Source organism: Talaromyces rugulosus, chromosome V (genome assembly GCF_013368755.1).
Source record: "Talaromyces rugulosus chromosome V, complete sequence".
Lineage (NCBI taxonomy): Eukaryota > Fungi > Ascomycota > Eurotiomycetes > Eurotiales > Trichocomaceae > Talaromyces > Talaromyces rugulosus.
The window spans coordinates 2650136-2666197 of record NC_049565.1 but is presented as its reverse complement, the minus strand read 5'-3'; the positions used below and the strand labels follow the sequence as shown (position 1 = coordinate 2666197).

At 47.7% G+C, this 16062-nt stretch overlaps 4 protein-coding genes across 4 annotated transcripts; 2 read left to right on the top strand and 2 right to left on the bottom strand.

Moving 5' to 3' along the window:
• Positions 1 to 1348: 1348 nt before the first annotated feature.
• On the bottom strand, positions 1349 to 4409 carry TRUGW13939_09479 (uncharacterized protein; the record flags this gene model as incomplete). The annotated part of the gene is made up of 10 exons (XM_035492601.1): positions 1349 to 2875; positions 2933 to 3070; positions 3122 to 3162; positions 3220 to 3391; positions 3442 to 3521; positions 3574 to 3637; positions 3690 to 3717; positions 3821 to 4066; positions 4132 to 4236; positions 4348 to 4409. The coding sequence occupies 10 exons, from the start codon at positions 4407 to 4409 to the stop codon at positions 1349 to 1351; spliced, it is 2463 nt and encodes an 820-aa protein (XP_035348494.1).
• Positions 4410 to 5176: 767 nt separating this feature from the next.
• On the bottom strand, positions 5177 to 6792 carry TRUGW13939_09478 (uncharacterized protein; the record flags this gene model as incomplete). The annotated part of the gene is made up of 9 exons (XM_035492600.1): positions 5177 to 5279; positions 5337 to 5520; positions 5577 to 5655; positions 5710 to 6066; positions 6122 to 6221; positions 6282 to 6325; positions 6377 to 6506; positions 6573 to 6620; positions 6737 to 6792. The coding sequence occupies 9 exons, from the start codon at positions 6790 to 6792 to the stop codon at positions 5177 to 5179; spliced, it is 1101 nt and encodes a 366-aa protein (XP_035348493.1).
• Positions 6793 to 9897: 3105 nt separating this feature from the next.
• TRUGW13939_09477 (uncharacterized protein) lies at positions 9898 to 11275 on the top strand (the record flags this gene model as incomplete). Its single annotated transcript, XM_035492599.1, has 6 exons — positions 9898 to 10024; positions 10116 to 10461; positions 10517 to 10645; positions 10701 to 10830; positions 10884 to 11122; positions 11176 to 11275. 6 exons carry the CDS (start codon positions 9898 to 9900, stop codon positions 11273 to 11275), a joined length of 1071 nt encoding a protein of 356 aa, XP_035348492.1.
• Positions 11276 to 12954: 1679 nt separating this feature from the next.
• On the top strand, positions 12955 to 16013 carry TRUGW13939_09476 (uncharacterized protein; the record flags this gene model as incomplete). Its single annotated transcript, XM_035492598.1, has 8 exons — positions 12955 to 13130; positions 13198 to 13210; positions 13272 to 13307; positions 13363 to 13424; positions 13491 to 13594; positions 13657 to 13734; positions 13789 to 15554; positions 15609 to 16013. The coding sequence occupies 8 exons, from the start codon at positions 12955 to 12957 to the stop codon at positions 16011 to 16013; spliced, it is 2640 nt and encodes an 879-aa protein (XP_035348491.1).
• Between the last annotated feature and the right edge of the window lie 49 nt (positions 16014 to 16062).

Below are 16062 nucleotides of genomic sequence, written 5' to 3'. Positions count from 1 at the left end.
GAAAGCAAAATATCTCTGATCTTCAGCAAGCCGCGATCGACGCCTTTTTACAAGACACGATTATTCGCGAAGAACCACTGGCAAAGACCCCTGGGGGGGCTATCAGACGAGTCTGATGGTGAGGAACCACCCCCCCCGCTGTGTTGGGAAAAAGAAGCGTAGTCGGTGTGTTGCAGTACGTATAGTCTCTTGATTGCTATGGATTGTTTTCTGACTAGTCCCACAGATTCCCCCTGAGCAATTAGGCAGGCCTGTCACACACGCGACCCAGCAGTCCTCTCATGAGGTCCGTTTGTGCGGCCTCACAATGCTCCTGAAAATAATCAAGCGGAGAGTTTTTCCATAAGAACGCAAGACAATCCTTTGCAAGCGCCCATCGACAATGTGACGATGAACATCTGCGCTTGTTACTTTCCTACAGATCGATTTATCACTGAATCACAATTATACCCTGGCGACCCTACATCAAAGAAGGGTAGAAAACAAATGTCACAGTATCAGTTTATTATCAATTTCATTATCCAAGGATCCAAAAAAGCGTTCATTATTGAAGCGAAGCGATTTCCGAGACCAAAAAGGTAGCTTTTACAGCAGTGGTGGGCAGATAAAAAGCATTGGGAAGCTCCATTCTTTCAGCTTCAAAGCTATATCCTAAAAGCTCGAGCTCAGGACAAATATCCAAGAACAATGTATGGAATGTTGGTCATGGTACGCTTCTACCAGATGGCGCCCAACTCCACAGACATGATTCGCTGCGCCTTAATCGGTTCGCCCAAAAGTGAGATACGACATTGCCAATCATGGCGATAGTTTTATAGTTGAAGCATGCGCGAAGGAGATTCGAGACTCGTTGCTTGCTGCGCAGTAAAAATCTCAGTTAACAGTTTACAAAGCGCCAAAGTTTCTCTGGGGCCTTTTGGGGCAAAATGAAATGAGGTTTTATGGAATCGAGTTTGGTTGTATTTATTGTTGGATAATAAGGACTGACCAAATAGCCAAAGGCTTTATGGTTAGATCTGTTGCAACGTTCAAATGTTGCAGAACAGTATCCGCGTTCCCCCAAAAGCCGGTATTGTCTAGTAAATCCCTAGATACCTTAATACTAAATTCAAGAGATCTTCCAAGATTAAATATTGAATATGCTACTAATATAATAATAAAAGGAATAGGTATATTCATAGTACTAGAGATAGACTTGGACTAATGACTTTGTGCTCAAACAATTATAAACACGCGGTTTCATACATATGTAATGCCCTTCTTTTTTTCATGTACATCATCAATGAGGGGATATAGGGATATAGAGATATAATATAGAGATATAGATATATGCAACATTATTTTTCTGTCATGTGCGCCGTGGGTGTTCGGATGGTTTATCGGCAGGTGCTTCTTGCTCAGGGCTGGATTGAGCATTCTCAGGTAATTGTTCAGTCGAGTCTTTCGAGTCTGTCTCGTCGTTTTTCTCGGTATTGCTTGGTTTCTCCTCCTCAACCTCATCCTTGACAGGTAATGATGGCTCCGGCAACTTTTCCGTGCCACCCTTTGTGAGATTCTCTACCTCACTCTTTGATGAGTCTGCATCATTTGTTGACAAGGTTGACAAGCTCTCTGCCTGAGCCAGCGGCGATTTCGGCAACGAAGATTCAACAGCTTGCACATCCACGCTGCCCCTTCTACCGCTAGTACCCAACGACGGCGATGACGAACCCGCATCAAGATCCTTTTTCAGTAGCACGCTACTCCACCTCTTCCTCCGACTGACACTCCTCCCCAGAGCAGGTACATCCTCGCTCTTTCTCTGATGCTGAAACGAGTCCCGCCGGTTGCTACTATTTTCGGGCTCCGCTGCTGTTTCGGTGACGCTCGGCAGGGTTTGTGTTGATGGTGACGTTAAAGGAGGAGGAGTACCAGGAGGAGGAGGAGTACCAGGAGCTATTGACGGTGGTGGCGATGTGGTCGAGCTGCTGTTGCTTCGTCGATCTTGCCATTCCTTGCGCCGTTCGCTGGCCCATGAGCCCCAGGAACTGAAATACGCGCCGGCCTTTTGGCCTGCTGTGTTGACCGAGGCTTGGGTCTGAGTTAGATCGACGGACGGTGCCCGTCGAGGTCCGAACCACGACGACGTCGCTTGAGTTGTTGTTGGTGTTGTCGACGAGGATTCCGACTGTCCAACCTCGTTGCTGTTCGAAACCTTCTCATCACCACGCTCCGCCGAACGCTCTTCATTCTTTTTGCGTTGTGCTTCCCGCATAGCCTCGATATCTGCCCAGAAATTGTTAAAAGCGCTGGAAACTTTCTTCTGGCCCGTCACAAAGGTCTTGTTGAGCGCCTCCCGCCCTTCGCGGACGCGGTCGTCTAGATGAAGTTCGGATACCTGCTGCGCTAGTCTTCGCTGGATATCATCTATGGTGAGTCCGCCGGCGCACGGGTGCCGCGGCTCGACAATGGAGAAGAGCAGTGCGTCAGAGGTGAGTCGGTGGAACAGAGCATAGTTTGGCGTTGTCTGCCATTGTGTGATAAACTCTGTGCTGAATTCCAGTGTCGGGTCCCCGTCGATATTATTATCCGTCGAGCGAGTCTTATTGTTGCTGTCCTTGCTCGTCGCCTCGCTAGACTTGGCCGGAACAGACGGTCCGACGTGTTCTCGATGGTTCACGCTGGACAGCAAAGCAAGCAGATATTCCTCAAATTGCAGACGAATAAACTCCTCTGAGCCAACATATCCGTGTGTCTTGGGCTGCTCCGGGTGCGCTTCGTCCCACGTCTCGTTGACGGTTTGCACCAAGAAATCAATCCACCGTCTATCTGCGGCGGTCAACGTCAAAGCAGCTCGTAACGATGGCGAAGTCACGTTGACTGTGCCTTCATCCAGCTACATGGCCTTTATTAGCGGTGATGGCCATGCGGAAGTAGTTGTGGGGGATCGTACATTGATTAAAACGTCACTATAACGATCCTTTTGCTGGAGGAGTAACGAATTCGTCGATCCCACCACATACGATTTGGTCCCATGATCGGCGAGCAAGTCCAGTTGCTGCAACGGTGTATACGGCCCAAACATGCTTCCCTGTATGTGTTAGAATTATTTTAATCCCGCAAAACGCAAAACGTGACTTACTTTGCCAAAAATTTGCAATGGCAAGCCCATATATGCAAGTACTACGTCTCGATTAGTTGGTTATAACAAAAAACCGACTGCCAGGGGTCATCTCATACAAGAATTTCGCTCGCTCGTCTTGAGCGAGCTAGGCTTCTCAGCCCTTTCGGAATATGAATCAAACGCTGGATCGGCGCAATCTTGTAAATTATTGATTAAACCGGGTATCAGAGAGAGCAAGGAAAATTGTATCATGCATAAACGCTCGCATCGGGAACCGAAAAAAAGCATCTATTCCGTTAGTTTAGTTTTGAGTAGTATTGTTACTAGAGAAAGAATACCTTTGGCTGTAAAAGGAGCCCCTTGAATAAAACGAGGGTCTGGGATTTAAATTGATGAATCATTTCTCGCAGAGAAAGGCCTGTTGATTAACCAATTAGTCAAACGACCTGAAAAACAGACAAGGATCTTACCAAGATAGGCATGTTTTTGGGCATCATCGTTCAGTAAACTGGCAATCAAGCTTTCCCGAAATTTCTAAACTCTCGTGAGCCAGACTGGCCATGTCACAGGAAAAGAGGTAAGATACCTTTAAAATATCAACGTCCGAAAAGTCTCTATAGCTGCATATTAGCAAATTGACGAATCACATTTCCATTCATGCACAATGCATGTATGTACGTTGCAGATATGCATGCATGCAGGGGGACTCTCTCATACCGCTGCGCAAACCAAGCCAACGTAACCATGGACAACTTTTCCCTCAATGTCCCAAAATGCTGCGGCCGATCCGTCACCACCACGACTGCCTTTTGTACTGTAGATCTGGTCACATCCGGAGAGCGATTGAGTAACTGGCTAGACGCGATCTGCCGCGTACACGCGATGCCGAATAGAGATGTTGCTTCCTTTTGTGTCGGTGTTGCTTCGCGGCGGAGGGAAAAGTATGAAAAGTCTTCGGTTGACCTATAGAGAGAAGTTATGGTGAGAAGAGACTCCTCCGAGGAGAGAGACGTGTGAAAAAGACATACGCATGTGCTCCGTCAGACAATGCCATGAATGGCAAAAGCGACCAGTCATTGTCCACCGGCGGATTTGTTCCTTCTTCAGCGAAACATAGCTCGATCTCAGGGCCTCTATATATATAAAAAGCAATCGTGAGTTAGACAATGCCCCGCATCAGAACACTTGTAACATGGCCGAAACGCGCAGCGGTTCCGACTCAATTTAGAAGTAGACAAACTAACCTAGCATGGTGAAAATCTATAACCAGGACAATAGGATCCTGACGCGCAATCGGTTCTGCCATACCTGGCTATATCCCGATGTCTTTCTCGGGACGCGATACGACCAGACGACACAAAGAATCGAACTGGATTGATTGTGAACAGAAGGGGGGAGTTATTGGACTGTCGCTTTTCCACCCTTTCCCGACAGCCCCCCATAAAGCGAATACAATTATGCGCCACAAAAAATAAGACAGAGGGAAAACGGGAGGCTCTTTATTGAAAAAATGCGCGCCGTGGAAGGTGAAGATTTACTGATCGTCCAGTGTCGCGCAAGCTTTCCTTTTGTTGATTCTTTAAGCCTACCGACTTGAGCGATTTGATTGGGTGAAATGAAAGGCGGTGAGCGAGTCGCGGGGTTGCGCCAATGACGATGACGATCTACGATCTACGATTATTTCAGGATTTCATTCACATAGTGTATGTATTCAATCATCCAATGCAATAATATTATTTCAATAAACCATTTCTGTTTCTAACATGCATTCCATGCCAAGGTCTCTGTTTAAGGCGTGATAACGTGCTCCGAATAAGTTGCGTCTTCTTCCTGTCAATGTCTCAAATGTCACAGGATGGATTGTAATAGGGTGGTAATAGAGCAAAAACTGGAACAAAAAAAAAAAAAAAAAAGGCAAGGAAACAAACGGCCAGTCATGTACATGCCACTTGTCCGCAACACCAGTCAAGATATTACGCCGAATCATTCATGGACTAAATCATTCAGGGTTCTGGAACCCTGAGCTGTCTGTAACAGCTGCGCACAACTGTAATGTGCGGTGTCTTCATTCCCTCAAACTTGTTGTGGAACCACGCCCCCTGAGGCTTGTTGCAGCGTAAACTGGGCAATTTCAGAACCCTGGTCGATGTTGTGGTAGTCCAATATTTCCGAGTACCTATAAGAAAGATTGGCGATTAGATAGATGTAAAGGATGGCAGAGACGGGGACATACATCATGATTTTCCACGTATCCACCGGCAAATCGGCATCATTGAACGACCAGTCAAACTTTTCGTCGGCAACGGGCTCGTCTGTGGGGTCGTGGTAGGGTGCTAGATATTCGTGGGCAAGGGCATCTCCGGCCCTGATACGCTTCCTCGGGTCAAAAACAAGCATGTTTTCGAGCAAGTCAATAGCTGCAAAACATTAGCACTGTCTTTTTTTCTTTCTCTTTTCCCCCCAGAAAACATACCCGCAGGCTCAGCATTCTTGAACTTGCTAGCCAATGGCTGCCGTTCACGTTTTGGTAGCGATTGGACAAATCGAAGTGTCTGGATCGAACAAAGTCAGTCTCCAAAGCTAGAATGTACAAGGTAAAAACACACGTTTTCGCTGCAAATGGTTTCAATCACGTCATCTGGAGGAGTCCCCAGAAGCTCAGTAATAATAGAGAACTGGTTGACATGGTCCTTTCCAGGGAACAAGGGCTTCCCGTCCAGCATTTCGGCAAATATACATCCGGCACTCCAAATATCGACCTCGACATCGTACTTTTGCCATGTGAGCATAATTTCGGGGGCGCGGTAATATCTCGTCGACACATAGCCAGTCATCTGTGGGTCCTGGACACGGGCTAGACCAAAGTCGCATATTTTGAGATCGCAATTCTCGTTAATAAGGATGTTGCTGGGTTTAAGATCACGGTGGACGACACCGGCGGAATGGACGTATTTCAGTCCTCGCTGCGACTTGTGAGTACAGACCGAGTGATTTTCGCGCGGGAGAGCGGCGGCATACCAAAATTTGATAGAGAAAGTACTGGATGAATTGCTTTTCGAGAGGGCGCGAGGTGAGAAGTCGGTGCAAGTCAGTGCCTAGTAGTTCGGTGACAAAGTAACTAATCCAAGAGATGATTTAGCAAATGATCGCGCAGCGAGTATGCGACGGATATACGTACATGTCCTCGAGCGGGGAAATGAAAATGTCGCTCAAGCTGATGACCTGGGATGTGTAAGTATTGTGTCTAGATGTTCGTTTTCAAGGACAGCGCACATTTTCATGCCTCAAATGCTTGAGGAGTTTGAGTTCGCGGTATGTACGTTTCGATAGAACCGGGGTACTGAAGGGTTTCATAATCTTCTTCACAGCGACGGGCTGGCCGGTCAATTGGTCTCTCGCGGAGCTTTGCGACACAGACGGTCAGTTTCACAGATCTCAATCGCAGTGACTGGCGACGATGGTAACTTACCAGACAAGACCAAAAGCGCCCATTCCCACCGGCTGGAGATCCGTATATCTGGCGGTGAATTAGCAGCTGTTTCTTTTCTCCCTTCCTTTTTTTTTCCTCCCCTCTTTTTATTTCTCCCCCTCTGCTTCCACAATACAAACAGCGAAAGAAAAGAAAAGTCCTACCGGCTGGTGATCTCAAAGGTCGTGCCAAAGATCTGGGCACGCACGAATTCCGCCATACTGGGCGGGCAAAGCAGTAGACCGTCCCGAACAAATGGACCAAGGCTAAACACAGAAGCGCGGGCGCGTGTAGGAGTTGTTGATGCTCGGAACGAGAGAAGTGATTGGGATTTGTCGGCGGGGGTATGATGCGACCGAAAGAGAGAGAGAGAGAGGTGAGAAGCAAAAACGAGAGAGTTTGCAAACACAGCCAGCAGCACGTTGTGGGGGAAGAGAGGTGGCGTGGGTGCGCGAGCTTGTGGTTGGCGGGTCGCAGCCGGAAATGGGCAGGTCGCCGACGACGTCAAATGCCTGACAAGCCGTACCGGGCACTTGGAGTGTTCTTTAACTTGCTTGTTTGCGATTTATCGATTAGGTACAATTAATTCCTTACTTGGGTGCGATTCCTTGGCTTGCTGGCGCTGGCCCAGATGTCCACGAGAACTGGGATAGTGGGCGGACTGATCCAGATAAAGGAATTAGAGGGGGGTTAAGGGAGAAGGGATTTTTCAAGACAATTATTGTATATTGTACAAACTGTTACGGGCGCATCAAATAAGCCAGTTTGTGAATAAAGACTACTGATAATAATAATAATAAATCCAGGGAAGAGACAAGAATGACGTTGTTGGCCCAGAACGGACTAGCGTGTCGTCCCGCGGGGCAGCCAGCCGGTTCGCGGGCGGTGATTGGCTGAAAGTGCCAGGTCTCGACCTGGGCTTCATCGATGGAATGACGCTATCTTCCTTGTTATTCGATATGATTATGAGACTCGCTTCAGACTTCCGGCATATCAGAGGACCGCGGTGGTTCAACTGAGATATTTATATGCAAGATAGGTCATGTGACTGTCTAGCAGTCCACCGCCAGTTTCATCTCGGTTGGTGCGTTGTTTGTGATCGACAAATTGTTCATATATAATTAGGTTATTTGACTTATTTAAATGGACGTGTTTAGATACATACATATACATACATCCATATATATATTAATACATATATATATATATATATAAATGTATGTATATGTATATACATGCAATCAGAGTGTGGTCGGGAAAACATATTCCGTACCATCACGTGATAGAGTGCAACACTAACCCGATCCAGGCAGTGTACCGTACCACCTCAGCCGAGGGCCGCCGAAAATAGTAACAAAAAACATGCAAAGCGAAAAAGTGTAAAAAAAGAAAAAAAAGGCGCCCAGGCAGCGGGCCGAAACGTTTCATGTGCAAGTGTTTCATTCTTCATTATTATTATAATTATTATTAGCATTCGTGAGGCTGTGACAGTAGCATGCGATGAGACGCGGCTAATCCTCGGACAAACCAACGTGGCATTATTATACTTTCAAGTTTTCAATTCCTTTACATACTCCGTGCAAAGGGGGCTGCACAATAATTCGTCACCCCCTGAAGGGGCAGGTTGGATCGGCCTCACAGACCAACAGATCGGCAGCCCACGGGGTGACTCAGCACCCGGAGCCGGCCAATGACAGCCGGCGCTGCGGCTGACTAAGGGCTCGCTAGTTGGGCTCATCACAGCTATCACAATTAATCACACTTTATCTTTTTTCTCTCTTACTTACTCTTTGTACCACTGGAAATACTTGAATGCATGGGCAACACGTGCATTGGCGGCCCCAACTGGCGGCACACAGAAAAGGCAGCGAGGGAATACCAAGCGGCGTTAGCGAGCGCCAAGGCGTGCTGATTGGCTTCTCCGGGGCTGGGGGGCCCACCCCCCACGTGAAGCGGTGGCTGTCGCTCTCCAGTCTCCAGTCTCCAGTCTCCACACTGGCTGCGACTGTCCAGTCCACACACTGGCCAAGGGCCGATCACTTAGCAGGCTTACGACTGACACGCCGCCGCCAATTGTCCTGCACGTTGGAGACGATAATCGTACCGAGTGCGTACCATGGCTTGAGCGGAAAACACCACCGGAGACCGCCTGCCGTCTTAAACAGGCATACGAAGTACGGACATAAAATACATGCGCCTCGTACATGGTAGAACAGCCGGACTCCGCCCACCGCACCCGATCTGCATCACTGCCTCGCAGTCGCAGATCACCACAGGTAGCTGGTCAATAATATACTTGACTCAGTGCGTATTAGCAATAGTACTTCGCTAAGTATGCATTCAACCGCCGTGACGCTTGGACCGGCTCCGACGTGGCCGTGGTGTTTAGTATTTTATTACCGTGTCAAAACGGCGGTGCCGGCGGGTCCTGCAGCCGCGCTGTGCGGTTGGCCCCGCCGGACTCGTGACTCGCATGAAAATTACGGTCACGGCAATACGGCGGATAGGGAACGACATCTGGCACACGCACCCCCCCAAAGCGACGGCCGCTACTACCACCTCTTGTTTCGCTGCATCCACTCGGCGCACCCACCCGTGTATTTCCTTTCATTCACTCACGCTCACTCACCTCAAACCTCACTCAGCCTTCAAACCTCACCCTCCCTCCTCCCTCAGGTCTGCCTTGCCCTCGCTGTGCTCTGCCCGCCTCGCCTGGTCTTGATGCCTTCGACTACACCGCTCCGCTCCTCGCATCAACATCCGCTTTAGGCCCGACGAGCGAGCCCCAGCCTATCAATCACCTGACGAACGGACCTGCCGCCCGCCATAGCCACCCGAACACAACCACCTCAGCTCCGCTCAGCTCAAAACATCGCGATAACTCGTGCTCTCGCAGCCCCGGAAAAAATCGCTTCCTTTGCCTGTCAAAGTCGCCATCATTTCGGTAGGGACATTGCGAAAACGTCTGGAAAGGAAAAAGAAGGAAAATTTTCTCGTCACTGTCGTTCTCCCATTGTGTCGACAGCTCGGTGTCTGTGGACAGCGCTGGAACTGCGGCCACCACCAGCCTCGCCGGTCGCTTCAACGATCAATAAACTCGTCGCTCAGGATTATTGGTATTTCCTCTCGACCAAGCAGCATTCGTCCCTTCTCAACAACAACGCTATCGTTGCGGCCTCGAGCCTCGGCGGCTAGCCTTGCGTTCACACGTTAACAGCGACAAAAAACACCCCTTGTTGGGTTGGAGCAGCTCTTTGCTTCCCTCCGAATCGTTATCTATAACACATTTTCTAATAGCTAGAAAAATACACCCCAATCCAGCAAGATGGGTGGTTGTGTCAGCTCTGAGAGCAATGCCGACCTCGAGCAAAAAAAGAAAAGCCAAGCGATCGACCGAAAACTAGAGGAAGACTCACGGCGTTTACGACGAGAATGCAAAATTCTACTACTAGGTACGTTATATTAACGACAAGCTTGGTTTTGTTTTTTTTTTTGTTTTTTTCGCTGCCGGTCGGTCCATTCTTGGCTAACTGGATTGCTTAGGTTCCGGCGAAAGCGGAAAATCAACCATCGTCAAACAGATGAAAATTATTCACCAAAATGGATACAGTGTCGAAGAGCTCGCGCTTTATCGCTTGACTGTTTACAAGAATCTTCTCGACTGTGCCAAGGCCCTCATCCAGGCGTACGGCCACTTCGACGTCGAGCCGACCAGCCAACGAGTCCGCGATTTTCTCACATACATCATGGAATACAACATAGACCCGGACCCAAACATACCCTTGGATCCAAAGGTCGGAGATGCGGTGACTTACATCTGGAATGACCCGTGTACCGCCAGCGTTTTGGAACACCAGAGTGAATTCTACCTGATGGACTCGGCGCCATAGTACGTTCTCTTTTCTCATGTTTGTTTTTGTTTTCAACTAACAAATCTGAAACAGTTTCTTTGAGCACGCGAAACGAATATCAGCCGCAGACTACATCCCCAACGAAGCAGACGTGCTACGCGCCCGAACAAAGACAACTGGTATCTATGAAACACGCTTCACAATGGGTCAGCTCAGCATGCAGTATGTTTCCATTCCATAACTTGCTTTTTTCTAGTGATGCTGACACACCTCTTAGCATGTTCGACGTCGGTGGCCAGCGTAGTGAACGCAAAAAGTGGATCCATTGTTTCGAGAACGTCACATCCATCATCTTCTGTGTCGCTTTGAGTGAATACGACCAGGTGCTATTGGAGGAAAGCAATCAGGTATGAGGTTCCCCTTCCACTGACAAATGCGGCCATGCTGACTCCCCAAAAAGAACCGTATGATGGAGAGCTTGGTGCTTTTCGACTCGGTCGTCAATTCTCGATGGTTCATGCGCACGAGTATCATTCTGTTCCTCAACAAGGTCGATCTGTTCCGCCAAAAACTCGGCCGGTCGCCTTTGAGCAACTATTTCCCCGACTATTCCGGAGGCAACGATGTCAACCGGGCGGCCAAATATCTCCTCTGGCGATTCAACCAGGTCAACCGAGCCCATCTCAATTTGTACCCTCAGTAAGAAGACCCAATCACAGACTGTATTTGGGCAATGCTAACTTTTAAATTAGTCTGACACAAGCTACCGATACCACTAACATTCGTCTCGTGTTCGCCGCCGTGAAAGAAACCATCCTTCAAAATGCTCTAAAGGACTCGGGTATTCTATAATCTCGGGTCGATGAACAGAATTGTTTCTATTTTTTACCTGATGTCCAGAATAATAATCACCACGCACCCATCTACGACTCGACTTTACTGAATCTCCTACATAACTCTTTTATTTTCGCTTTTCACTTACGGCCTTAAAATGGCGTTTCGGCGGCGGGTTTGGTCTTTTTTTTATATTTCGTCTTTCGACTTGGCGCTGTGATGTGGCATCTATCCGGTTATCCAGCAAGACTATTGTCTGCTTTCGCGACATATAATTTCTTATGTTTTTTTGTTTCATCTGAGCCTTGTTCTATGGCGACCAACAACGGTCGTTCATGTCGCCTTTTCGCATTCGCCTGGTTTCCGGCGATTTCGAGCGGTGCTCTAGTTTGGGGAGTGTTGGTGGTCTTGACGACTATTGCTTTTGCCCTTTTTCCATATATCCCTCGGCAACGATACTTGTTTTATTCCCTTTTATTTTCTTCTTTCTTCAAGCGTTTGCGAGCATTCGACCGGACGGTTTAGCAAATAACCAGACATCAACGTTCTCTCTCTTTCTTTCTTTCTCCTCTTTTTTTTATTCTCCTCGAGAGCTGGGCTTGCTGGTCTTGTATCCATTTCCGTACAATGAATTTCTATAATGAATTCATGTGTTTTCTTTACTACTTTGGGGGAGCTCGGAGGGTCCTGCATGCATGTCTCTTGAGCAATCTTAGATTATTTTTTTTCTTCCGTTTGCAGATATCCAATCCAGTATACAGGATTAGTCTTTGGTAACATTGAATTTTGATACTTGTTCGATTAAGCTCATTGACTGGCTAGTGTGTTGTAATAATGTCTGTGGAAACCATGACCCCCACCGGTTGACGTCACCAAGATAAATATCATTTTACTCTGTGTCAAAACATACAATATCAATGATGTCTCGTTTATCAAGTGCCTTAAAGTAGATAGTACATAATAGTACGTAGTCGTGTGATCCGCACATTATCCCTTGTAGCCTCCTGACCCACCAACGTGCATCAATTGATGCAAGACGATGCACCTGATTATATAGTATGTTGATGTAGACCAAGCTCAGACACCACCAATAACACCACGCTCTTGCAAGCCACATGCGACCTGTCGCAAAAGGCTAATCACGTAGCCAAAATTCTTTTTTAAAAAAAATACTGTATTATTGACAGCAACAATACAGTATCAATGGATGCTGCATGCGTGCCAAATCCGGGGGGAGGGCCGGTCTCGATCTAGACCTGCCGTTTGTGGTCTTCCCCGCCAGCGCTTTCCTTTGCTGTCGTCGACCAGTTAACTCTCCATGAGGCTGATTGCGTTCAATTTATAAGGGAGAATATGTCTCTCTCTTCCTCTTTTGCCTTTCCCCTCCTCTGTGCAATGCTGCCCCTGCACAACGAGAACGCTCTGACCCAACTCCTTTCGTGAATTGTCACTCTGCGACCTTCTATATACTCGACATCTGCAGAAATACGTGTCCGTGTCTGTGTTTCTCTGATCCAAGCCCACATCCCTCAAACGAGCATTGGCATTGTCGCGGGACCCGGTCAAACGACATACGCGTGCAACCCGAGTTGCATTTGCTACATCATATAACAAACAGCCCGCACTCACTCCGTTCATCTATCTTATTCCATTCTGCGACAACCATCTTTCTTTTAAATAGAAGGACAATTCAAAGAATGTCGGCAAAACCATTGGCTCGCGAGCGCAAGCCTTCTATCGGCGCCCATGTCGCAGACTTGCGGCCCGTGGGACCGGGCTTCAGTCGGCCCAAGCATAAAAGAACGTTTACTGGGTTGGGACCGTCTGAGATCAAGGCTGTTGAAGCGAGTATCCCGGAGTCGCTTAGGGAGACGTGAGTCTATTTTGTTCTTCTTCTTTTTTTGTAGCGCCGTCTTTGCCTCTTTTGCTGACTAGTGTAGATGGAGAAAACACGTAGGAAAACCTCTTAGGCTTCTACTTCAAACCCTGAAAGAAATTACTAACGGCATCACAGTCGGCGCAGGGTTTCGTGGACAAAGATGGATTTGAGGTTCGACAGCTCGAAAAAGGAAAATGGAAGTTTCAGTAACTAATCAAACTATCAGCGAGAATTCGTCCAGCATATTGAAACCACCCTTGCGCGCTCTTTATACAATTGTGATGAACTGTAAGTTTACTCACTCACGTGTACGCACGCATACCAAAATGATATTCTCACACTTAAAAATTCCAGAGCGGCGTACTCTGGCACTGCGCTGGCGTTTCGAGACAAACTGATCATCGAGTGGAACAAAACTCAGCAGCGTCAGACTTTTGTCGACCAGAAGCGCGTGTACTGTAAGCAATTAAATGACTGTAGGGGTCACTGGTTTATGATTATTAATTCGGTTCGGTTATAGATTTGTCTCTGGAGTTCCTGATGGGCAGAGCGCTCGACAATGCCATGTTGAATATCGACAAGAAGGAAGCTGCCAGAGGTATGATCCACCAGTTACCAAACAAATAACAGCTCTAACAAAATCTGTTGATAGATGGCCTGGGAGAGCTTGGTTTCCGCATTGAAGATATCATCAACCAGGAGCACGATGCCGCCCTGGGAAATGGAGGCCTAGGACGTCTGGCTGCCTGTTTACTCGACAGTATGGCTACTCTGAATTATCCAGCCTGGGGCTATGGTCTTCGCTACCGGTATGGTATATTCAAGCAAGAGATCATCGACGGGTATCAGGTCGAAGTCCCCGACTACTGGCTCGACTTTAATCCATGGGAGTTCCCACGACATGATGTCACCGTCGATATTCAATTCTATGGCCAGTCTATCAGACATCAGGATGAAAATGGTAAAGTCAAGTACGACTGGGTCGGTGGAGAGATAGTACAAGCAGTAGCATATGATGTCCCAATCCCCGGCTATGGGACCAAGACGACAAATAACCTGCGTCTGTGGTCCAGCAAGGCGAGCAGTGGCGAATTCGATTTCCAAAAGTTCAATGCAGGCGAGTACGAAAGCGCCGTATCTGATCAACAACGGGCAGAGGCCATCTCTGCCGTGCTGTACCCAAACGACAATTTGGACCGCGGTAAAGAGCTCCGCCTGAAGCAGCAGTACTTTTGGTGTGCTGCTTCTCTTTGGGACATTGTACGGCGGTTCAAAAAGACTAAGCGCGCTTGGTCCGAGTTCCCTGAACAAGTCGCAATTCAATTGAACGACACCCACCCCACTCTTGCAATCGTCGAGCTACAGCGCATTCTAGTTGACCAGGAGGGTCTAGAATGGGACGAGGCCTGGAGGATTGTCGTTGGCACCTTTGGTTATACCAACCATACTGTTTTACCGGAAGCTCTGGAGAAGTGGTCTGTCCCTCTGATGCAGAATCTGTTACCGCGGCACATACAGATCATTTATGACATCAATCTGTTTTTCCTACAGTATGTTGAAAAGAAGTTCCCTCGCGACAGGGACTTACTAAGCCAGGTCTCTGTTATTGAGGAATCACAACCCAAGATGGTCCGTATGGCGTATCTGGCAATTATTGGCTCTCACAAAGTCAACGGAGTGGCAGAGTTGCACTCTGACCTGATCCAAACCACCATTTTCAAGAACTTTGTCAAGATCTACGGCCCTGACAAGTTTACCAACGTGACAAACGGAATCACGCCTCGACGCTGGCTCCACCAAGCTAACCCCAGACTCTCTGATCTGATCGCTTCAAAACTAGGTGGCTATGATTTCCTCAAGGATTTGACACTACTGAGTGGAATCGAGCGTTACGTGGACGATGCAGATTTCTGCAAGGAATGGTCAGAGATCAAGACTGCAAATAAGGTCCGTCTCGCCAGGCACATCAAGGAAACCACGGGATACACAGTTCCCCCAACAGCTCTCTTTGATATTCAAGTTAAGCGAATTCACGAATACAAAAGACAGCAGCTAAATATTTTCGGTGTTATTCACCGCTACCTGAAAATCAAATCTATGACACCAGAAGAACGAAAAAAATTGGTTCCTCGGGTGTTAATTTTTGGAGGCAAAGCCGCACCGGGGTACTGGATGGCAAAGACAATCATCCATCTGATCAACAGTGTAGGAAAGGTGGTGAACAATGACAGCGACATTGGCGACCTTCTCAAAGTTATCTTCATCGAAGACTACAACGTGAGCAAAGCCGAAATCATCATTCCTGCTTCGGATATCAGCGAGCACATCTCGACTGCTGGCACGGAGGCCAGTGGTACAAGTAATATGAAGTTCGTACTGAACGGGGGGTTGATTATCGGAACCCTTGATGGTGCCAATGTAAGGACTACTAGGAAACTTTGACAAAAGAAAACATGGCTAAATCTATTGCAGATCGAAATCACACGAGAAATCACCGAATCCAACGTCTTCCTTTTTGGTAATTTGGCCGAAGACGTCGAAGAACTCCGCCAAAGCCACCGATACGCAGGTTTTACCCTGGACGACAACCTCGCCAAAGTCTTTGACGCTATCCAATCCAACACCTTTGGCGATGCCGGATCCTTTGAGCACCTGATTGCCTCGATCGCAGACCATGGCGATTATTATTTGGTGTCTGACGATTTTGATTCGTATATCAAGACACAGGAGATAGTTGACAGAGATTTTAAGAAGCGGGACGAATGGATTGCAAAGTCCATTACTAGTGTTGCGCGCATGGGCTTTTTTTCGACGGATCGCGTGATCGATGAGTATGCGGAGAGTATTTGGAATGTTGAGCCGTTGGTTGTTGAGTAGTCTTGTATAAAGACTGGTTCTAGGTTACCTCTTTTTGGTACTGACTATT